The sequence below is a fragment of the Meleagris gallopavo genome, chromosome 1 (genome assembly GCF_000146605.3).
Source record: "Meleagris gallopavo isolate NT-WF06-2002-E0010 breed Aviagen turkey brand Nicholas breeding stock chromosome 1, Turkey_5.1, whole genome shotgun sequence".
NCBI lineage: Eukaryota > Metazoa > Chordata > Aves > Galliformes > Phasianidae > Meleagris > Meleagris gallopavo.
Genome location: NC_015011.2, coordinates 75,049,133 through 75,073,251, shown reverse-complemented (window position 1 = coordinate 75,073,251; position 24,119 = coordinate 75,049,133). Strand labels below are relative to the sequence as shown.

General features: G+C 39.5%; 1 protein-coding gene across 10 annotated transcripts in view; it reads left to right on the top strand.

Annotated features, from left to right (window-relative positions):
- The window catches only part of LOC100550479 (chloride channel protein 1), a 48,602-nt gene extending 24,489 nt beyond the window's left edge, over window positions 1–24,113 (top strand). For 4 of the 10 annotated variants that reach the window (XM_010717557.3, XM_010717564.2, XM_010717517.3 and 1 more), the window contains 17 exons: window positions 279–410; window positions 1,725–1,853; window positions 1,957–2,090; window positions 3,627–3,704; window positions 4,467–4,578; window positions 9,081–9,206; window positions 11,365–11,449; window positions 14,021–14,122; window positions 15,211–15,295; window positions 15,727–15,876; window positions 18,212–18,281; window positions 19,741–19,851; window positions 19,985–20,198; window positions 20,824–20,957; window positions 21,423–21,649; window positions 21,767–21,872; window positions 23,516–24,113. In XM_010717557.3, coding sequence (XP_010715859.1) covers window positions 279–410; window positions 1,725–1,853; window positions 1,957–2,090; window positions 3,627–3,704; window positions 4,467–4,578; window positions 9,081–9,206; window positions 11,365–11,449; window positions 14,021–14,122; window positions 15,211–15,295; window positions 15,727–15,876; window positions 18,212–18,281; window positions 19,741–19,851; window positions 19,985–20,198; window positions 20,824–20,957; window positions 21,423–21,649; window positions 21,767–21,872; window positions 23,516–23,868 — 2,348 coding nt within the window. In that variant the 3' untranslated portion in view covers window positions 23,869–24,113. Of the gene's footprint in view, window positions 1–278; window positions 411–1,363; window positions 1,469–1,724; window positions 1,854–1,956; window positions 2,091–3,626; window positions 3,705–4,466; window positions 4,579–7,099; window positions 7,179–9,080; window positions 9,207–11,364; window positions 11,450–14,020; window positions 14,123–15,210; window positions 15,296–15,726; window positions 15,877–18,211; window positions 18,282–19,740; window positions 19,852–19,984; window positions 20,199–20,823; window positions 20,958–21,422; window positions 21,650–21,766; window positions 21,873–23,296 lie in introns of those variants that run through there. The other 6 variants (XM_010717578.2, XM_019617905.2, XM_010717531.2 and 3 more) reach the window with 6 other exon arrangements.
- The last annotated feature ends 6 nt before the right edge of the window (window positions 24,114–24,119 follow it).

Sequence of the window (24,119 nt, the reverse complement as noted above, 5' to 3'; positions counted from 1 at the left end):
CCCCATGTTATTATTTTCTTTCCCACAACAGATCTTTATAACAGGAAGGAAAATATTTTTGCTGCTAGTGCACCAGAGGTTAAATTATCTTGTCTCTTCATTTTATTTTGAAACTTCAAAGACTTTTGAAAGACTGCAAGGAAGGGATAAGTATCAGGCCTTCAACACTAAGCCCATAATTCTTTCAAATACATTCTTTTGGTGGTCAATTCTCAACACAGAAGCACAGATTTCACCTATGTTGCTTCCATTTTTCTGGTTCTCTTTTCTCTCCACAGACTGTGCTAGACGCATCCAGAAATATGTCACCAGGAAACTTGGAGAGGACTGGATTTTCTTGGTTCTGTTGGGTTTAGTCATGGCATTGGTGAGCTGGGGAATGGATTATGCCAGTGCCAAGAGCCTACAGGGTGGGTCTTATTCAGGTGTTACAAAAGCATACTGTAAATGATATAAATGTTTTTACAAAGCCCAGTGACCAACATTCCTCCTCCTTTAATATCATCGATACCTCAGGAAGACTGAAATACTTGCAACACAGTAAAGAGAAGGTTAACTAGGAAAAGGTTCTTTAAAGGAGTGATAGGGAAATATTTTTAAGTGGGCAGGGAGCAAAGGACATGTGTACCATTCAAAGATAAGCCATTATTTTTACTCGCTTTCTATCCTTCTCTTGCTTATGGGTAAGGGAACATTGTGTGACTTTGGCCTTTCCTATTATACAGTTTGCCATCCTCTCCAGGTCTGCTGAGCATGTGGTGGGTGGAGATAGGAAAGAGTTCTTTGATGCCCTCTTGATATAGTTTTCTCTGCCTTTATCCTCATTATTATTATTCTCAAATTTTATTTATGCAGTGCTCTGGTGTTTTCTGCTACATGGAACCATAGCGCTTTTTACTTAAATTTCGCAATCACTTGCTTATGTCACTTCTCTACAGCATTCCTCTGGTTCCCTTACCCTTTCCCAGCTTTAAAAATTACAAAATCTTTCAGTGGTCTTGCCTCCTATCCCCATGCACACACATACGTACAACATTGCTAACATGCTGTTAATCGCACTTTTGAAGAAATGATTTATGCAAAATTCTTAGGAGCATGAAGCACGCATGTGTATATTTTACTCCATCTCTTTCATTTTGGCAAGGAATCTCAGCTTGCATGTGTGCCAGGGAACGTCTCAAAAAAGAAACACTCTCTGAGTTTGCATGCATGAGGCACATGTTGTAACAGCTGGCACCGCTCCCTTCATGCTGCTGTTCTAGAAATCAAATCGTAAGCAGGGTTTCTAAGGTAGTTTTTCTGAAGGAATAGTTTTTCATGTGGTTGAAATGGAGGAGAGGACACTAACTTCATTGTCCTTCAGGGCCCATATAACACCTTCCAGCTGCTAAATGAAAAGATCCTGCACAGAAATTCACTCTTGCAAGTGAAAGTAATACAGCTCTTCCAAGGCCACGTTACAGCACAGGTATAATAATGTCTAATAGCAGAGAATCACTTATGCATTCTGCAGGAATGGATACATTATTTGAGATTTTGTACTTTAAATGGAACAAGGTTTTATCCTATTTGTCTTTGAAAATTAGGACGTTTAGATAGTGTTTCTCAGGGAGATTTAGTATGGGCAAGTTTAGCAGGTGTGGGCTTTTGTTTGTGATTCTTTAAAGTTTGCCAAACTGATTGGAGCATCTGTGGTTACTGACAACTTCTTTGTTTGTTTACAGCCTACAAGTGGATGTACAGAGAGCTGCACCCAAATGTTCCTTTGCAGTATCTGGTGTGGGTAGCATATCCACTTGTTCTCATACTGTTTGCAGCCATCTTCTGCCACCTCGTCTCTCCACAGGCTGTTGGTGAGGGTAGAAGGCATGGCAAGATCTGTTTCTGTCTGTCTCTTTTTTCTTATTTCTCTTGCTTTTGAGTTTTCTATATCCTCTGCTCTGTTGTTGTTTCCAGGGTCTGGGATCCCAGAGCTCAAGACAATTATGAGGGGAGTGGTCCTCAAGGAATATCTAACTCTCCAAGCATTTGTGGCCAAAGTTGTGGGCCTCACAGCAGGGCTTGGAAGTGGCATGCCTGTAGGAAAAGAGGTAAATATTGCTATGTTCATGTGCAGTAGCAGCCAGGGTCTAGGAAGGAGTTATCTATGCAAGAATCTTTAAATATTTCTTTTTCCTTGACCCCATTCCTCTTGTCAAAGCTCTGTTTTTTCCCAGTAGCACTTATCTTCCACTAACCATTTCCTTCTACTTTGAAAAGCTTCATATATGTAGGTAGCTCTGAAAGTAACGCCTCCTGTTTATTTCTACAGAAACAAAAGTAGCTACAAAGAGCATGATAACACTACTTGACAGAGCAAATTCTCAGCTACAAAATGCTGTTTTTCAACATAGTCATCACCGTTAGCTATGCATTTTCAACAGCAATGAACAAGAGCCTGCATGACACACTTGTAAAAAAAAAAAAAATCTGCACAGACATCCAGAATGTGGCTTGTCTTGCATGTTACTGTCTCCTCTGCTGAAACACACCACCCACAGCTTCACTGTGCTCACATCCCATGCTTGGTTTCCATCAACATTCAGCAAACATCAATGATCAATGTGTGCCATTTTTCCCACATGGAGGAATTCAATTCCACATTTGGGCTTCATACACACTTCCATGTCAGATGCCATTTTGTCAGACTGCCCCTCTGTCACATGACAACAAAATTTCATAGAATACTGGTGGGAATCAAAGAATCACAGAATCATAGGAGTTATAAGGGTCTTTTGGAGATCATCTATTCCAAACCCCTTGCTAAAACAAATTCCCTACAGTGGGGTACACAGAAAACTATCCAGATGAGTTTTTGAATATCTCCAGAGAAGAAGGCTGCACAGCATCTCTGGGCAGCATGTTCCAGTGCTCTGTAACTCTCAAAGTAAACGTGCTTTTCCTCATGTTCATATGGAACTTCCTATGTTCCACTTTGTGCCCAGTGCCCCTTGTTCTGTTACTGAGAACAGCTAAAAAGTTCCTGGCCATATCCAGCTGACTTGCACTCATTCGATATTGGTAAGTGTTGATGATAAGACTTCCCCCAGTCTTCTCCATGTTGAATTAGTCCTAGGTCTCAGCCTTTTTTCATAAGGGAGATGCTCCAGGCCCCTAATAATCTTTATGGCCCTCCGCTGGACTCTCTAGAAGTTCCCTGACCTTGAGCTGTGGAGTCCATAACTGGACACTGAATTCCAGATATGGCCTCACCAGGGCAGATTAGACAGAGAGGATCACCTCCCTCAACCTGCTAGCCATGCTCTTAATACACCCCAGGACACCATTGGCCTTCTTGGCCACAATGGTACAATGCTGGCTCATGATTAACCTGTTTACCAGGACACCCAGCTCTGCAGAGCTCCTCTCCAGTAGGTCAGACCCTAACTTCTACTGATGCATGCAGTTATTTCTCCCCAAGTGCAGCATTCTGCACTTGTCCTTGTTGAATCTCATTAGGTTCCTCCCCACCCAACTGGAAGGTTCAACCTCTACTGCCACACCAAGGAATTACTTTTGAATCTGTCTTTGTAGGGGGAAAAAAAAAAATAGCTCTTTCTAACTTGTCTCCTCCTCTTTTCTTGCAGGGCCCTTTTGTGCACATTGCCAGTATCTGTGCAGCAGTACTCAGCAAGTTTATGTCAATTTTCTGTGGTGTATACGAGGTAAGGCACATGTATCTGGCATTCAGTTCTTCCTCAGGCTGAACTCTTAAGACACATTGATAGGCTACTGCACACAGAGGGAACATATAGATTGAAGTTCACTATGCTTCTCTAAAGCAGAAAGATACCAGCCAAAGAAAATTGTAGTAGAGCGCCAGATGTACAACTAAATAACTGTGCAGGATCAATTGTGTGTTATCTACCACATGACATAGATGCTGGTTAAGAACGTGCATTTCACAAGTTTTCTGTCTCACGGTGCCAATTCCTTTGCACTGTGATCAATATCTGTAGGAAGGAAAAAAAAAAAGAAGAAAAGAAAAAACTTAAATAGCTGTGGATAAAGATCAATTTGTCTTTAAGGTAGGGTGTAGAGCATTACTAATTACAGCTACTGACACCGCCTCTGGGCTTTTGCTGTTGCAAAACGGCCTCTGCCGGCTGATTGATGTATTGACAAATTGTGTTTGGAAAAAAAAAAGAAAACCACAGCCACTCTTAACCAGTATATAGCTATGTGTAGGAACTGCTGTACAAACTCCTAACAGTAATTGTAATACAACAATAGGAGGTGCTGTTTCACTTGATCCTGTAGATGCATAAGGATCAAATCTCACTACTGTAGGCTGAATGTACTAAAAACTGCGCTGAAGTGTGGAGAGCCTGTTATTTGTGATAGCAGTGGCTGAATCTGCGATTGGCTGTTGCTTTGTTTTGTTCTTCTGGATCCTAACACTTTGGCTTTGCTCCCTCTAACCACAGCATGCCTTCCTCTGGCTGCCCTCTCTGTTCCAGAAAGTGCACAGGCAGCTCGACCTCCTGGTGGTGGCTTGCTCAGTTGGAGTTGGATGTTGCTTCGGGGCTCTTCTTGGAGGCAAGTGACTTCCTGTCTGTGACTTTTAATGTAAAACTCCACCTCCTGCTGTGAGATCTCCTGCTCTCAAGCAGGTTCTCCAGAGATGTCTCTCGACTTCTTTAGCATCATGAGTTCTTTCTTTAATTATGTAGCATTGAAAGGGAGAGGATGATCCTGGAAAAGCCAAAGGAAAATTGACAGCTTTTGAGTGCAAAATTCTGTAGCAACAACTTTAACTTTACTAACAATGTGTCTTGCTCAGCCTCTTCCTACCATGAAAATTCTTCATTGTTCTCTCACTCCGGGAGTCCTAAGGTCTGTCCAGCAAATCAATAAATATAGAAAAGTATAAATAAATAAAAAATTTAAAAATTAACATAAATGTCATTATCTAATGGCAGGAGATGAAAGAATCTACTGTATTTATGCCTTCAGTATTGGACTGGAGAATAGAAATACTAGTATGTAAAATTTTGCATTCCCCATGTAAAAGAGGTGTTGCAGGGCCAGAAAGATGGTTGGAAGGCTGGAATAATGACATATGAGAGGTTGAGGGATCTGAGCTTGCCCAGTGTAAAGGAGAAAAAGCTAACGGGAGATGTCTAGCTGATGCCATCAGCCACCTAGGGGATTTTGGAGGAGATAAAGTCAGGCTGTTTTCAGAGGGGCAAGGTGGAAGACGCAAGGGCACAACTTGTGGCAAGGGAAATTGTAATTTTGTGTAAGGAAGTTGCTTTCCTCTCCCAGCGGTGGTTCAGATGCTCAGAGGACCTGGAGAATCCCCATCCTTAGAAATGTTCAGGACTCACTTGGACAAGATCCTGAGCACCCTGCTTGAGCCTTGGAGATAGTGCTGTTCTGAGCAGGGAACTGGAAAAGGAAAATTTTTCCAGGCAAAAATTTGCTGTGAGTCTGTGACAGCATTGTAGTGTAAGAATGAATTGAAAGTTATAATTTTTACAGCCCTAGTTGATTTCCTCTTACAGAATCACACCAAATTGTAGAATTCCATTTCCTGGACCTATGTGCAGAATATAATTTATAACTATAATTTTTTTGAGGTTGTTGCTGGTAAACAACACCCTGTGTATTTAGTGAGGATCCCTCAAAATGGGTTTGAAAGACCAATTTTACAAGAAAAGATGCCCAGCTCTGCTTTTTCTGAGTGCGCTCTGGTTCTCTTTGTTTGTCTGCTTGTTTTAGCCTCTCTGGCTACTCCTAAGTTAAATAGCACTGGCACTCTCACACACTCTGGGGGATGCCATATGCCATGGACTGTTCTCTGTGGGTGGAATGAGTAATACTATGTCGTGCTTGATTCTTGCCATCTTTTACTGTTCTTCACTATTTCATCAGGCTTTTCGTATTTTCAAACAGCTCTACTTACCTCTTGCTATACTGCAGGCCATGTAGTATGTACCCTTTGTTACAAGCTGTCCTGATGGGCTATAACACAACCCACACACTGTCCCAGACATTGAACTGAAACTCATTCCCATTCTGGACATGATGATGTTTATAGCCATAGAAGCATTAATAGGGCTCAAATGTGACTTAAGGCAAATCTGTGAATGTGGAAAGGCTCTTATGGGTCAGAGAATCTATGGATCTCTTTTGTTGGGCTGTGCAGCCATAGCCTTGACAAATCTCTTCTTTGAGGCTCTATCAAATACTTTCTCAGGTAAGTAGGAATTCATTGCCTTTGCCCTTGGAATTCTCCCCGGCTGCTCAGAATGCCCTTTATGCCCTTTCTCAAAACTCAGCTCTCGTGGAAGTCATAACAGACTGCTTCAGGAACACATAATAGCAGAAGGTACTAAATACACAAGTGTTTAACCACGTTGTTCTTTATATTAGACACTACCTAGAATTTAGTTAACGTGAAACAAAACCCAGCTGCTTCCTAAGGGTCAACATCATTCTCAGGCATGTCAGGGCCTTCAACAGCTCTTCCAAGTCTTAGAGAGTAGAAGACGACCCTCTTTCTCTCTCCATGTTCTCCAAAACTGTCTCAAGTGATTGCTTATAAACTTGCAACTTTAGTGAATTAACCAGGAGAGCACAATCCTTTAATAGGTGACCTGTTACCCACTCACTCTCCAGCCACTGTCCATACCCTGCTCTGGATATACCTGTATCTTTTGTATGCAAACTCAGAGTGTGTTTCTCTTCTGAAACACTCTGGCACATGTGCAACCTGAAATTCCCTACCAAAGTAAAAGAGAGAGTGAAACACACACATGCGTGCTCCATGCTCTGAAAAACCTCTCATGAAACATTCCTTCTGAAGTGACAGAAATGTGCGTGTTTCAGTGAAAGATGAATTGCTGCCTTCTCTTCATGTCTTGAATATGCAACCCCAGGTGTATTCCTGTCTTGTACCACATAGAATCTGTCTGTGAATATTTTGAAGCCATCCAGAATGTAGATGATGTAAGATTAGTGACAGAGGTGGGTGACACTATGTGGCCATACCTGCTAATTCTGTCATTCATTGCTTTTTTCTTTGTTTGTCTCTCTCTGTCTCTTCTACCAGTAGCAGCCATACTATTACACGGATGTCCTGACTGTGGGTTGTGCTGTGGGTGTTGGATGCTGCTTTGGGACACCACTTGGAGGCAAGTGGCTGTTCTGTTTCCTTTTTCTCAGGTACCTAAATCATCATCTGCCTAGTCCACTTCTCATTTCCTCATTTCCTGCACTCTATATTTGATCTGTCATATACTTAAAACAAAGAAGCTTGCCTTTAGTGCCACCAATCTCCAAACTCCTCTTACACAGCCTTTCTTTTATGTGTCATCTTTATGAAGGGATGAAGCGATGGCTCTTCTGAACAGTTGTTTCCAAACTGAGGGTGTGCACATCTCAGGAAGTCTGCAAAGCAATCCACTACATTGTGGGAAGAAAATACTGGACTGTCTACTTATATTTATTTTCTATATATAAATAAATAAGTAAGAAAGAAATTAAGGTTTGCCAGTGACACTGGCACTCATGGCTTCACTTGGTCCATATTTCAGATGGCCACATGTCATGTGCAGGTTGTGAGGTGTCCTGGATGAAGGTTAGTTGTCCCATCACACAGACAGTTGACAGTAATGCCCTCACTTGTTCATCTGCTTTCAGTGTATTGCAAAGTATTTCAGCCTACCCAGCTGAATGGATAAAATTGCAGACACTTCTATCCTGTCTTCTGATATTTGCTAAATTCTGTTTCAGTAGTGAAATACATGAAGGAAAGACCTACCAGAGAAGATATTCTCAACAGTAAATAACTTCTTTCATAAAAGCAATGGTTTATTGAAAAGCAATGTAATTGTAACAACTGATGGTGCAGTGTCATTGCCTGGAAAAGGATTCTGGTGTAATTATACCTGGGGCAGCACTAGCACATGAAAATCATTGGCTGCATGGCTCAGAAGCGAGATATTGCAGCAAAAAAGGAGAACCAGAAGTGCACAAAGTGCAACAGGATAACACTGATGTGGTTAATTTTATAAAAACAAGATCTTAAAACAGTAGGATATTTATCATAGTCTGTAATGAGGTGGGGAATGACCATGAAAATCATCTGTACCACACAGCAGTTCAGAGGTTATCTTATGGCTAAGGACTTAAAAGTTGTCAAATTTAAAGATGAGTTGAGTATTTTTCTTTTACAAAAAGGTGTTCTGAATTTCCTCATCTTTTCTATCATGACAAGTGGCTGACAGCAATATGCTACCCAGCAAATACTCTTAAAAATAGAAGCACATAATCTGTCCCTACAAGGTGAAAGTGCCATTTTAACACTGAGTGAGAAAGTACATGCTTTTTCAGAGGGATGTTGTGCTGTGGAGATTTCATGATTTTCTTGCTGAAAATAACATGTCATTTATAAAACCTCTCTCATCTATACACGTGAAAAACTTGGAAGTAAGAGTTTTCTAATCCACTGAAAAACCTTCCAAAGGAAGATTTTCAGTGAGTTTGGAACACACTTGTTAAAGATACAAAAATATCATATTTTTTATTTATGTATATATAGATATTTTTTTATTTAGTAAGTGCAGCCAAAAGTACACTTCTCCCATTTCAGTCTTTGTGAGGGCTCTTTTTCAACTCTGATAGCCTTTAAAACTATGTATGGATATAAACTGAACTTACAGCCGTAAGTTGTATAACTAAGCATTAAACCATGATTTTCAAAAATAAGAACAAATATTAATAATAATATTTTTAGTGAGAACAGTAATTTTTTTGTACAATTAATAAAATAAACGGATCTTAAAATGTTCCTTGTGCTATCATCTTATTGTTTTTAGTTTTTATTTTTGTGCGTGCTTTATAATGTACCCAGTACAGTATTGCACATATACAATTTACAAACAAATATACACAATCAAAAATATTTTACCAGTAGGGGTACACAATCAAAGAATTTTTGAGATCACTGCTTTAGAAGACTATTTAGAAGTATTTCTTGTCCTTCTGTCATTGCACTTCTGATTTTAACTTTACTTCTTTTCTAACTCTTTTAGGGGTCCTTTTCAGCATTGAAGTCACTTCCACTTACTTTGCTGTGCGTAATTATTGGAGAGGTTTCTTTGCAGCTACCTTTAGTGCCTTCATTTTCCGAGTCCTTGCTGTTTGGAACAAGGATGCAGGTAAGCTAAAATCATTCCTACTGTCTTTGTACAAATGTCCTTTTTTTTTTTTTTTTCCCCCATCTTTCTCAAAGCCCTCAACTTTCAGGATGTTTGAGACTTCTGCTATGACATTGGAACATTGAACATCTAACAGTAGAGAAGAAAAGAGAAAAGGAAAAAAGGAAGCATCTTATATCACTAAATGTATAACACAACTTATCCCAGTGTGTTCGGAATATGACTGAAAAAAGACTGTGTATAAATACCAATCAAGTAAGAAGGGTCCCGAGGTGGGATTTTTGCCTTTAGTCATGTCATAATATCATGACCGCAAATATAAACATGTCCCACCACAAATTGGGTAATACATATTGCAACGCATGCAGTTCACTGGAAACACTACAGCCTGGTTTGGTCATCCCTTGACTAGATGCACACAAAACAAGCAGTAGTCTAGAAAACTAAGGTGATTAAATGATGAGGAGGCTGTAAAACTGGTGGGGTCTGACTGAAGGTCCTGAGGACTGAAAGCTCCAACTGTGCTAGCTTCAACTGTAGCTAGATAGAAAAAGAAAAAACCAACTAACTAAAAAACAAAACAAAACAAAAAAACTGTTTCAACTGAAATGTGTGCAGACAGAAATAGCATAGACCAAGTGTGTTGAAGAAATCAATTCAGATGCTGCCAGAATGAGGTTCCAGTTGATATAGAAGGTTGCCATTTGTATGTAAACTTCTTGCTTATAATGACTTTATCCTTCATTCTTACACTTTTATTTATGTTACTGATCTGAGTTCCACATGGGCTCTTCCCATTCTAAAATTGCTATAATTTGCTCTCTCTTGACATCACAGAGTTGGATTTTATTATGCTAGAACATTATTTGCCTCGAATATTCTTTTTGAATGTAGAAAGTGATGGCAATTTATACTCTGAATGTAAAAAGGAGCTGCATCTTTGCCTGTGAAACGCTGCCTCATATTATGGGTTATTCAACCATCAGATCTGTCACAAAAATACTCTCTTCTTTCCAGAGAAAAATAGAAGAAGGCAAATGACAGGAGATAATCCCCAATCCTTCACTTCGTCTACTGTAGGCCCCTGCTGATCCCTCAAATCATTTGAAATTAGCTTAATCCTGAAACTTCTTACCTAGCCTGCCCTTCTTCAAAATCATCCAGGCAGCTTTAATACCAGTGTGAATGGCTCACTACATTCTGCTTCAGCGACTGTCTGGACTAAAATGTTCCATGATCTAATTGTCTATGAAAAATCTGGATTTTTTTTGTTCATAATTCTGAATTTGCTCTGTTTGTCTTGCCAGAATCCCTTATTAGAGAATCAGAAACTTCTGTTTAGACCAGTAACTCATTATTTTACAGTCTTTCATCATGCTTGCTGTAACTTACTTTTCATGTCTTTTCTTTCTTATTTCCTTCTGTTACAACAGTTACAAGTCTTTTCAGTCATTGCTCATGCAGCAGTTTTTCTCAGACCTCTCTCTGATATCTTCACAATCTCTAGTCTTGTCTGCTCTCAGCAGTATGTACTTAGTAGGTAAAATAATGTCTTTGCACTAGTTTCCTGTGTGGGTATTATTATCACTCAGTAACAATGCCTTCTTGTGAGGTAGTTAATGTACTTGAAAGTAGATGGAGCTGCTTTCCTTAATGCACACTGTTCATATCTACCTGTAATGTTTATGTGGAACATCTAAACTATTGCAAATTCATATAGAGTACATCAGCTATCTCTTCTGCTTAGGCTAGTACTTGCCATCTTACTGCAGAAAAGCTTTGAGATAAAATTATCAGAGTTCCAAGCAGATGTGGCAATAACGTGGATTGCATGGAAAGCATTACAATAATTCAGTATAATACTGGACAAGGGATGGTAGAAGAAAAAAGTATATACAAATCTGGGATTGTAGGTGAAAATATATGTATATACTCTGAAAACAAACCTATATCATCAGTAGTGGTAGGTTTGCAAGTATTTAAAAATTGAGATTACTGAAATTAAAGCAGTCTGCATATCTGCAATATCGTACATAATATGAAATCATACAACGGCACATATATAACTAGTTCCCCTGTCTCTGCTTCCGGCTTTTATGGCATTTAACTTCTTATCTCATTATTCCCTTTCCTTTTCTACCTCTTTCTTCTCTCACAGTTACCATCACAGCACTATTCAGAACTAACTTTCGCATGGATTTCCCCTTTGATCTGCAAGAGCTGCCAGCGTTTGCTGTAATAGGGTAAGTTAGCAGGAACTTGGCTTCTTGCTCTACAAAAGATACCAAATAAGTTCTGTTGGTAATTCTTTTGCAAAACAGAATAACTGCTCTTTTAGACATTTTGATTATGTGTTGGGATTCTTTCTTCAGCAGTGGTAACGCAATGGGTAATCTTTCTATTAGAAGTTTAGCATCTGCTTTGGAGAGATGGTATGCTCCTTTCTAAGAGAGACAAAGACTTTTTTGTCAATATGATGGCTCTCTTCATAAGGAGGGCTTTAAGTTAGGAGGGAAAGGGTATGTAGAAAGTAATCAGAAGCACTGTGAGACACTGACAGAAATGGCTACTGAAGAACAGGCATAGGATAATGTAATTGGGAGGGATCATACTATCATCAAAATAGGCTTTAAGTGAGCCCAGGATATAGTTGCCTTTCTGGGCTGCAGTCATATATTGCCATCTCATGTTGACTCAGTGCCCCTTTAGATGGCATGCCCTCCTTCCAGCGTGTTGATCATACCACATAGCTTGGTGCTGTTGGCAAACACACTGAGCATGTACTTAATCCTACTATCCACATTGCTGACAAAGATATTAAGTAGTGATGGTCCTAGTGTCAGTCCCTTAGGAATACCACTTGTCAGCGATCTTCACCTGGACATCCAGCCATTAACCACAATATGACCATCTAGAGAAATTCTTAACTATCACGTCCTACCCTGAGGAGAAGGACTTTGGAATGTTGATGAAAAACTCAACATGAGATGGCAATATGTGACTGCAGCCCAGAAAAACTATATCCTGGGCTGCATCAAAAGAAGCATGACCAGCAAGGCAAGGCTCGTGATTCTGCACTTCACTCCACTTTCATGAAATCCTGCCTGGAGTACCACTTTCAACTCTGGGACTCTCAGCATAAGAAAAACATAGACCAGTTGAAGAAAGTCCAGAGGAGGGCCACAAAGGAGATCAGAGGACTGGAATACATCCTATGAAGTGAGGTTGAGAGCTGGGGTTCTTCAGTCTTGAGAAGAGAAGACTTGAGATATTAAAGTGGCTGTTCAGTATCTAAAGGAAGCTACAAGAAAGCTTAATTGGATTTTTTATTAAGAAATGTGCTGATAGAACTAATAGCTAATAATGGTTTTAAATTAAAAGAGAATAGATTTAGATTATATATAAGGAAGGAATTGTTTAGTATAAGGATGATGACATACTGAAACAGATTGTCCAGAGAAGCCCCATCCCTGGAAGTGTTCAGAATCAGGATAGATGGGGCCCCAAGCAACCTCATTTAGTGGAAGGTATCCCTGTCCATGTCATGAGAGTTGAAACTAGATGATCTTTAAAGTCTCTTCCAGCCCAAATCATTTTGATCCTATAATCCTGACCGAGAGGTGAGATCAACTTTGGTGACAATCCCTCTAATCATGATATAAAGGCATTCATTAGAACTTTCATGGTCTCCATAGCTTACCTACCACACACTCACATTTCTTTCACACAAAGTGCAACTCCACCTCCTATCCTTCCTTTCCTGTCTTTGCAAAAGACTGCATGCATGCACTCTGGTCTTCCAGTCATATGATTTTTCCCACCAAGTTTCTGTGATTCCTATAACATCATAGTTCTTAGATTGGAGAACAGACATAGAGCACCAGTTGCTCCTTGTTGCCCAGACTGCATGCGTTGGTATGCATGCTCTTGAGATGTATTGGCTTAGGTTTCTTGTCTTTCAAGAGGGCTGGGGAGCTCATACTCTGGTTGGTGCACTCATCTGCCCTGTTTCTCTGGAATATATAGGTGTCACAGCTTTGGACACTATCACATCAAGTTTGGTACATTTAATATTTTATATAGGTATATAATTTTGCTGGCTCAGAGTTAAACCCCCTACTTTTTACTATTTCCTGTTCTAACTTAATGTCTAAGTTCTGGCAATACTTATTTTTGACAAATTGCTCTTCTCCAGAACACACTGAGATCTGCCAGTCCTATTTTTATAGAACCTGATACTGCTCCCATCACCCAAATACTTGAAGAGTTAAAATTAGAGACTGTCAGAGAAACACAAGCTCTAACTAATTTCAATGCATCAATTCTGAGTGGAACTACTTACAAACCCTATATTCAAGCAACTGTAGATGAGATAAAGCTATTATCACACTGTATCTGTATTGCCTTCTGTCATGGTTCATTTCTTCACTGATATATTGTATGTATGCATGTGTATCTGTGCACGTGTGTATCTGCGGAAGGCATCTTTGAAAGTCTTTGTAGGTCAGGGCACAGAAAAGAGAAGGAGGGGACCAGCTAGAGATAAGGTGCAACCATATTGCATTTTGGAATTGGACATCACATCCTGACATGAAATTTTCATCTACAAGCAAGAGAAAATTTAAGAGTAAAATAGCAGTGTGTGACAAAGAGGTCCAAAACCATCTCTCCCTTTTCATCAAGGAGTCAATGTTTTCAGCTGAGTTGCTGCATGTTGTTAAAAGACATCATAATAACTGTAGATGAAAACTGCTTGGATTTTGGTTGGTGGTTTGTATGCTTTTAATGGTTTTATTTCATTTCCACTATTTTAGGATATGTTCAGGATTCCTTGGAGCATTTTTTGTTTATATCAATCGCCAAGTGGTCCTGTGCATCCGGCGTCTTACAGCTCTAAGCCAGTTTCTCACCAAGTAGTGAGTGTCTTTGAATATTTTCTCTTTATCAACAAGTTTTTGATACCCTTCTGACAATGGATAGCAACAAATACTTTCTAGAAGCTAGTAGAACTATTTCAATTATAAAATTGTAAAAATGGGAAAAACTGAATTTATATTAGAGAAAGATATCTGCAAATATACATATAATATATTCTGAGATGGATTTTTTTTCTAGACTGGCTCCAATAGTTTCAAATGGCATTCTGATATAGAAGGAATTCTGTAATATTTATTAAGAGCAGAAAGGAAAATATTGATTGGGCAGGAAATGTTCTTAACTAGAAAATCATTTATCATTCTTCTGGAGAGGCACTGGGTTCTTCTTTTTTAGAGTCTATAAAAGAAACAAATGCTTATATTGTAAGAAACAGAAAACAACTGAAGTATAACTGCATCCTTAACATCTAAAATATTTTAAAAATGGAGACAAATACATAAAGAGTGTACTACAGTATTGAAATTGCTGTATATTCAAGAACCAAAAGCTGAAACTGATAGTAATCCGAAGGTGTGAATTGCAGCGTGGGAAGAAATACAAGATAATGTGAGACTTAACAATAAAGGTTTTACTGACAACTTCCCCCCACAAAATTTGGTGGATGGGAATTCAATAGAAAATAAGGCAATATTTTCCCTTAAGTACTAATGCAACTAAGGATGCATGTGGACATGTATGGCAGGAAGGAGAACCACTCTAGGAAAGGATAAATTGCATGGAGGATGAAGAGCAAGATAAAAATAATCGTGACAACTGGAGGAGAGGCTGGCTTTTGACACTGGGTCACCTCACAGTTGTAATTACCTCTGTATAGTCAAGACTGTGCATTTTGTACATCCCTCCCCATTATATTAATTCTGATGGAAAAAATGGCTTTGCTGCCTGCTGAACTCTCTATGAATCATGATGGTCAGTGCAGCAGGGCATTAAATAGTCAGTTACACAACTCCAAAGCATGGATACAGATGCAGCAGAGAACTTTCACAGGAATAGCATTTATATTCCTGAAGTGATATTGCTACAAGAATATGAGGTTACATTTTAACAGACTTTTTTTTCTTTTCAGCTTCCTCATATACCCTGGGTTCATAACCTTCCTTATTGCATCTCTGACCTTCCCTCCAGGGTTTGGACAGTTCATGGCAGGAGAGGTGAGAGTGGGATGTGCATTTTGAAGTATTTCTAATTCTGTAGAGCAATCTCCCCTTCTCCTGTTCCCCAATAACCTTACATCTTGGGAAGGAGAAGAAAGATTTGGAAGAGTTTGATCTAAAGGACTGTACTGTGAGATGTGATCTCTGATATCCCTTTCACATAAAACTTGAAAAAGCTTCACTTTTCTGAGCAAGTAATTTAGAAAGATGTGTAAAAGTAATTGTCCTTTCACCAGTTCAGATAAAATCACATCTCTTCCTGAAGATCAAAATGTGAATTAAGTCTCATAATCATGAATTGTTTAAGTAAAATACCCCCCAACTTCCTCGGAACAGAAGCAGAATATTTAATCTGTCTAATTTCATGCTTAATCCCTGTTTTTTGGTTGGTTGGTTGGTTTGGTGTTTTTATTTTTTTTGCTTTATAGTTGATGCCACGGGAAGCCATCAGCTCTCTCTTTGATAACTACACCTGGGCAAAATACACAGGAGACCCTCAGATCCTAGGGAAATCTGCTGCCTGGATCCACCCCAAAGTCAGTGTCTTCATCATCATCCTACTTTTCTTTCTCATGAAGGTACGAAGTTCAGCTCATTCTAACCCTTTTCCACTCAGAGTGAGTTCTCCTGATCCTTCATTAAAAATGTATCTGCCTATGACAAGTTGCTAGGTATTGAATAAAACACTACTACAAGAATGGGGTCTTATATCTTTTGGTGCAATTTTTGCCTATATTGAATACAAGATTAGCAATTTTATTAGGGAATAATTTCCTGGCCTTAATACATTTACTCCTTCAGTGTTCAGTAGTTAATCTTCATTATGCATCCTGCTGAATGACTTTCAGGAGCCACAGTTTAGTGGCTGGTAGTTAAGACTACATCAGAACAAGTCTCTTTAGGCCTGAGAAAATATGTAATTGAGTATAAAGCTCTCAGATAATTTATATTTGGCCTAAGCAAAGTCTGATGCTATTTACTTGATATCTGGAAGAAATAGACATGATGATGTTTGAAATACAATTACCAAGAAAGGTTTCTGGGAGGCAAGGAGTGTAAAAATTGCAGAAATGCTTATTTATTTTTCTTAAGAACAAGAAGAGCTGAAGCCACCTTGACATATAAGTTGAACATTTCAATAGATCAAAAATAGGCATCAATGATTGACACAGCTGATTCCATCTAACATGAAACATTTTATCAAATTTCTGACAGGCAGCTGAAGGTTATCGTTCTGTAGTAATTCTGATTACAGTGTACCAAGCAGATAGGGTCTCAATGAACAAAAGAAGGGATGGACTGCACAATGCATCTTCCTTGAGTCCCATCTGTTTTCCTTTAAGACTTGTATTCTCAAAAACTGAATTCATTGGCCTTGTCCCACTAGCTTAGGGAATGAGTGTCCAACTTTTTGGCTTGCCCGGGCTGCACTGAGTGAAGAAGAGGAGTCTTGGGCTGTGCACAAAATATATAATATAGTTAATGTATGTAACTAATTTTATTTTTAATTACAACATAGAAAGAAGAGAATAGTAAAACCATAAAACTAGTGGGATATTTGATCTTTGTTTTGTGAAACTAATGCATCAGTCTTGTTCAGTGGAACTGGTTGCAGTTCTTACTGAGTTCTCAAGGTGTTCATCAAACATTTTCATGAAATTTTACTCCTCTACTTCATCCTTGAAAAGAGTTGTTCACAACTGTATGTACTCCCAGAAAGTGATGACATGAACAAGACATGACTGTGAAGTGAGACAGGTGTTTGTAAGAATAGGCTGTTGCCTCCAGAAGACTGGACTAAGTCAATATTTGGATTGGCCTCAGCACTACTCAGCAGCCAAGAGGGCAAATCACATTCTGGGGTGCATTAAACATAGCATAGTCAGCTGGTCGAGACAGTTCATTATCCCACTGTATTTAACATTGGTTTGGCCCCACCTTGAATATTATGCATAGTTCTGGGCTCCACAATATAAAAAGGATATTAAGATACTTGAATGTTTACACAGGAGGGCAGCCAAGCTGGTAGCAGGTCTGAAAGGCATGCCCTGTGAAGAAAGGCTGAGAGTACATTTGGGCTGCCCAATCTGGAAAAGGCCAAGAGGCCTTGCAAAAGGCCAAGAGGCAACCTCATTGCTCTCTGCAGCTTCCTGATGAGTGGAAGTAGAGGGAGGTGCTGAGCTCTGCTCCTGAGTAACAGTGAGAGAATGTAAGGGAACAGCATAAAGCTGCAACAGCAGAAGTTCAGATAGACATCAGGAAAAATGTATTTACTGTGAGTGTGGTCAAACACTGGAACAGGCTAGACACAAGCTATAATAAGGGAAACTTATAGCAGATGGGCTTCAGGAAAAAATTCTCCCTTGAGTTTGGCTTCCCAGAAACTTCCCAGAAAAGCTGAAGAATCTCCACCCATCAAGATATTCAGAATTTACCTGGACAAGGCCCTGAGAAAGCTAATTTAACTTAGGAATTAACTCTTCTGGAAGCAGGAAGTTGAGTGAGAGACCTCCAGAGTTCCCTTTACAGTAAATTTTTTTGAGGCTATGAAATTCTGATAATCTCATTCTATAAAATTATTAATAATAATAATAAGTTGTTCAGAACAGTGGGAAATCTTACACTCAAAAGTTCAAGGCAAAGGTGTGTTCTCATGTTCACTCTCTTTGTGATTTGGCTTCCCTGACAACATAGCTGTCACCCAAAGGTCTTCTGCTTCATTGTTAGTATGATGCAAGAGTTTCTCTAATTCCCCTTCACACCTCACAGCCGCTTAGCCCTTCGCCTCCCAGCTGAACTGCCATATCTCTCAGATTATATCTCCTTATGGATTTACACATTGGTCAGTAGAGTGGGGCTGTAGGAAATGCTATTTCTACTCACTAACAACTGCACCCTCTGCCTCTGTTATAGTTCTGGATGTCTGTCATTGCTACCACGATGCCAATCCCCTGTGGAGGTTTCATGCCTGTTTTTGTTCTAGGTGAGTTCAAATTTTATGTTGCAACATATGGATCTGACAGGTAGAAAGGACAAGAGACAGTGTGTACACGCCTGGTAGGCTTCTTCAAGAGGATAGAGAGTCTAGTTATCACTTCATGCCTTTGACAATCTTGGTCAGCAGTTCTTATACCAGTCTCTTTTGTCTACGCTCTTACATCTAAATGCTGAGGACATCTTTATCATTTACAAAAGAAAAACCAAGCTGTGGAAAGGCATGCTGAGTCATGGTCTTCTCATTTCTCTGACTCTTCATCTACAGAGAAACTCATACTACAGCTAGCAATAGTTGCTCCTTTCACTCCTGACGGCCAGTGAGAAATCACCTCAAAACTAGTACCCGCAATACCACTTCTTTGACTGGAGTGTGATGACGTATGGGAATTTATTATTTTTCAAGTTGTTTACAAGCTCATGAAGTTCAGCATTAAGTATCCACAGCCCTTAATTAAATGAAGTGTGTTGAAATGTGCTTACAATCTCTGGGCAACAACTGAACCTGAATCAGTAGTGAAGGCTAACACCAAACAAAGCTGTATTAGTAAAAGCCCAGTCAGCAAGACAAAGGAACAGGTTATTTCGGTTCAATTGGAATTCTGGAAACAATTATCAAATACTATTTTGTGTCCATTCACGCAGGAAGTGTGACAAAGTGCAGTGAGTCTAGTGAAGGGCCACTGAGATTGTTGGGGAGCACAAAATGAACGAGGACAACCTGAGGAAATTGGGCTTGTTCACTCTGCAGAAGAGAAGGTCAGGAGGAGAGCTAACTATAGGTTTCACCATCTAATGCAGCAAGGTATAAGGAAGATAGAAAGACTCTTCCTGGAGACACCTAGCAAAGAGGAAGCAAAAAGCACATGTTGCAACACGGGAAATTCAGATTGACATGGTGAAAAAATTGTTTCCCTGGTAAAGATTCCCTGAAAGAGGATGGAGAATCTCCATCACCGGAGACTTTTAAAGCAGGTTTCGTCAAGACCCTAGTGACTTGATCTTTCTTTCAAATTAGCCATGTTGTAAACAGGGCTCAGACCAAAGACTTCCAAATGTCTTTCCATCCAAACTTTTCTGTAAGCCTAATACTCTAGTATTAGTACTCTAGTCAATCCTGAACTGCGATCTGGACTGACATGACACAAAATATTCTGTCTTTTAAAAGATATTTCTTCCTGTCTGGGAATCACAAATACCTCCATGCCTGGTGCGTCTAAGTGGAAGAATGAGGGTTCAATTGTATTTACATATCTTAGTACATTTTTTTCCTCTTGGAGTTTTATTTTGTAACTGAAAGCTATTGTTCAGTCCTGGTGTCATTTTTATGTAAGTTTTGGTTTTGGTTCTGTTAGAAATCACCCCACTGTTTACCCAGCATATCTACACAGCATAGACTTTATGCTCTTTAGATGTTAAATTCCGTAATTGCTGGTGATATTTTCCAGGTGCTGCATTTGGACGTCTTATTGGAGAAATCATGGCATCTCTCTTTCCAGAGGGGATCCTCTTTGATGGTATTGTTTACAAAATCTTACCTGGAGGGTATGCTGTCATTGGTGAGTCTTCATGTCTTCCTCTTTCTCCACCTAGTCCCATCCCCATAACTTTCCTGGCTGACATGATATTCTGTTTCTATATGACAGTCTTTCCTCCTCTCTCCCAATAACTTTTCCACCCTATTTGCGAAAGGTGCAGCAGCTCTGACAGGAGCAGTGAGCCACACTGTATCCACTGCGGTGATCTGCTTTGAGCTGACAGGTCAAATTTCCCACATCCTGCCCATGATGGTAGCTGTCATTCTTGCCAACATGGTGGCCCAGAGTCTGCAACCCAGCCTCTATGATAGCATCATCCAGGTGAAGAAGTTGCCCTACCTGCCAGATCTGGGCTGGAATCATATAAGGTACAGCAGTAAAGCAGAGATGGAGGTGGGGGAGAATGAGACAATGGGAGAAGAAAAGGTCATGAAAAGCAGACAGCATTACGAAGAAAATAAAAATGCAGAATAAATCCGGGCTGAGAAGAAAAAGCAAAAAGAAAAGAAAAAAAAAGAGGTGGAATAGAAATAAGGTTCATATGCAGAAAGCACAAGTTTGAATCATCTGCAATATTACTGAATTTCTGTAAATATTACCAATTTACTTCAGTTTTGAAGACTTGGACATTTGGATTTTTTTCTCTAAAAATGTTTGAAACATTTTATTTGGATACTTTGCCTAAAAAAAAAATATAAAATCAGCTATTCATCTACATATGTCTCTATATAGAATGTATATATAATATATGTACATATGTATGTATATATAAAACATATATGTGTGTGTGCATGTATAGAAATGTATTTTTATTGTGGAAGGTAACGGAGTGAAATAGAACTGTAATGAAAATCCATGTTAATACTGCTGCAAAGTCCTCCTTGGTTACTCTTAGAGAAGATCAATTAGCAACTCTATAGAAAACACACTGAGGAACTTACCTGCTGTACATTTTTAACATTCTAACTCTTCAACTTGTCCATAACTTCACAGCAAATACAATATCTTTGTTGAAGATATTATGGTCCAAGATGTGAAATTTGTCTCCTCCAACTGTAAATATCGAGACTTGCAAACTCTACTCCAAAGCACCACTGTTAAGACTTTGCCTTTGGTGGACTCACCAGGTAAGCAACTGGTCTTTCCTGAGGACTGTCTCAACTGAGTCAAAAGAAACTCTCAAATTACGCACTTTGAAGAAGGTAGTGTGATCCAATATATAACATGATTCATACTAAAAACTTTCCACTATGGATTATGTATGAAATAAGATTGTTTCAGCTTTAGCAGGTGTGTGGAGTGTGAGAATTAGATATAGTATGTAAGAGATATGTGGCAATTTTGACAACAGGGAGGGATCTTATATAAGTAAAGAGACTGTTTCTGTTGTTCTCAGGAGTGGTGCAGATCAGGGATGGTTAGCTTCCCCCAGCCCCAAAGAATATTAGCAGGATTAGCAGTGCTAATTTTATAGCTCGTGATTGTGCTGCTTGCAGTATTTTGAAGAATTTAAAAGGAGGAAAGGGCAATGTGTGGCAAGTGACATTCGAAACCATGAAGGGACTGAGTAGTTTTTCTACTCTGTTATGCAGAGACCATGATCCTTCTGGGGTCTGTAGAGCGATCTGATCTGCAGGCACTCCTCCAGAGACACATCAGCCCAGAACGGCGACGGTGCCTCAAAAGACAAATGCAGCAGAAGCTGGCTGAGGCACCTTATGATGGACACAGCAAGGGATCAGGAGCAATGCTGCCAAAGCTGAAGCATGAATCTTTCGTTTATGTTGATGAGGATGATGATACAGATGAGAAGGCAGAGGTGAGGGAGAAGAAAAGAGACTGCATTATAGACTGCTTAAGAAGCAGTAAGACATTTGGAAAGACTGAGAAAGAAATGACATAGGGTGGACCTTATTTTCTCTCCTTTCCATAACAGCAGCCTCAGCCACCAAGCCCCTCTCCTAGTCATCCAGAGGAGCCCAATGGCCCAACAAATCCTCTTAAACAAACGCCTGAAATTTTGGAGCCACAGCAATTTTCAGGTATGATAATTTCTGGCATGCCCCAATCACACCTTAATTAGATTATGGAAGATTTGAAGCTTACTATGTGTAAATGTCTGTGCAAGGTGCTGGCTTCTCAGTTGTGGGGAAGAAATTGTTCTGTCAGCTTTCTCTGCTTTTTTTGTGCTGGCACTTTGAAAAATGTACCTCACAACAATCACCTGAAATTATCTTCTTTTTGTGATCCACTAGAGAGCATAGCAAAAGTAGGCTCACTCAGGCAGCTCTCTCTCTGTCAGTATTCCCAATTCCAAGATTTGCAAGAACATCTCCTTTGACTTTTTCTGAAGGTTCTACATGTGAATGTCCCATTACTTGCCACCTTCACCTTGTGAATTATTCTGAGAAGTCTGAGAGCTGAACATATGTACTTATTTTTGCTTGGCCATTTCCAAAGCTGAACAACTCCTCCTTTGGATGCATATCTCTTGGTTTCAGCTTATTTAATATGAAGGGCGAATACTGATTTATTGTGTTCTCTTTGTGCTGCTCCACCTTCATTAGCTTTGTTCCCAGGACTATGTTTATATCTCGTTTCTGATTCCTATATCATGTATATTTGATACAGGATGGTTTAGTTAGTTTTTGTTTGGTTGCTTTTTTTTCCTTTATGTGCCTTGAAATATGCAGACAGTGAGTTAGCACAGTGGTACAGCCAAATTTTCAGAATTAATACAGAGGACGTGGTTCTGGCTCATGTTTTTAGATATCCAAATATAATATAGCCTATAACATATCCTGGATCCTTAACACCACTTGTTTATGACTAAACCTTTACAGCATAGAAAAACTCACTTTATGCTATGCTACCAAGGTGGTAGAATGGTGAAATAGCAATTCATTATCCTTACCAAATCAGAAAAACAATTACATCAAAACAAAGATATTGTGTGAGACACTTTAAGTGAAGTTAGTGCTGAGTGATCAAGGAGTCACAAAAGAAAATGGAGGAGGGATGACTTCATGAAGCTTTCCCTTCCATAATTTTTACTTTGGCTCACAGCTGCTATAGTTTCTGACCAATCTGAACAGCCTCGTTCACAACAGCACCAAACCCTATACTTTCCCATTTCCTGACTTCCCTGCCTAGAATAATTCTGCAGTTATTCTCACTCCCACTGTTACACTATTGGCTCAGCTCATGGCCTTCTCACTCCCTCATAACTGTCAGTTCTGGCTAATTGGTATGCTTTGATTTGAAGTCATTTTCAAATTTCCTTTCCGTACTTAGCCTTTAAATCAGATTCTCCTTATGTATTTCAGAAACCCTATAGCAGTTTCTTTCTTGTATCATGCTGTTTGCTGTCCCAGTAGTCTTGCTTCTGTTTTTCTCCTCAGGGACATTGATCTGTTAACATCATCTGTGTGGGCTATTTTGTAATGTTTTCTTTCTTTTTCTTAAGGAAAAGATATTGCATGGAAATATTTATCCTGGCATGTCCTAGCCATCATCGTACAAACTGACTGCTGAACTGCGGCTGGCTAAACCCTGTCATGTACAGTATAAAATGTCCCTCATATTATTTTCTAGCCTGCCTTGGGCAAGAAGATAAGCATGGAGCTTTGTTTTTTTGTCACTCATTCATTCTTGTCTCTTATCCACATCTGTTTTCATTCTTCAGACAGTTTCCAGAATTTGAGGCAACTGTTCCAGCAGCTCTTGTGCCCTTACAGCCGTCGACCTGAAACACAGAGTGCTGTCCAGGTTAGGGATACAGAAAGCCTAGCAGTAGCCTGGAGAGAGAAGGGATGTGATGGAAATAGAGTCTACTACCCAGAGCCTTTCAGCATCTGGCCAAATGATGGACATACATATGGTCATGAACTCCGACAGTGTCAGTGGGGAACTCCCTCCAAGGAGAAAGGATGTGATTACTGTGAAGGAGTGTACATCTTGCTCATGAGCCATTTGTGCTCAGGTATCAAGGCTAGCATCATGATTGAGTCTGGGCATCTTTTTTTTCCCAGCAAATAATATCATTTCCACTATTTTGAAACAAAGTGCAAGTCTAGTTCATTTGGCACTATTTTTGGCTAACTAAAAATGAAAAAAAGCTTTTGTCTTGTGCTACATTAGATGCCCTTAGGCACCAGATTGGTGGATACCATACTGAGTCTATGAGAGATCCATCCACTCTAGGACGGTAATTGGGCCCCATGTGAAAGCATCTAAAGCAGTACTAGATGACCCTGTTTAGGCACCTGACATAGGCCTTTTTTTTTTTT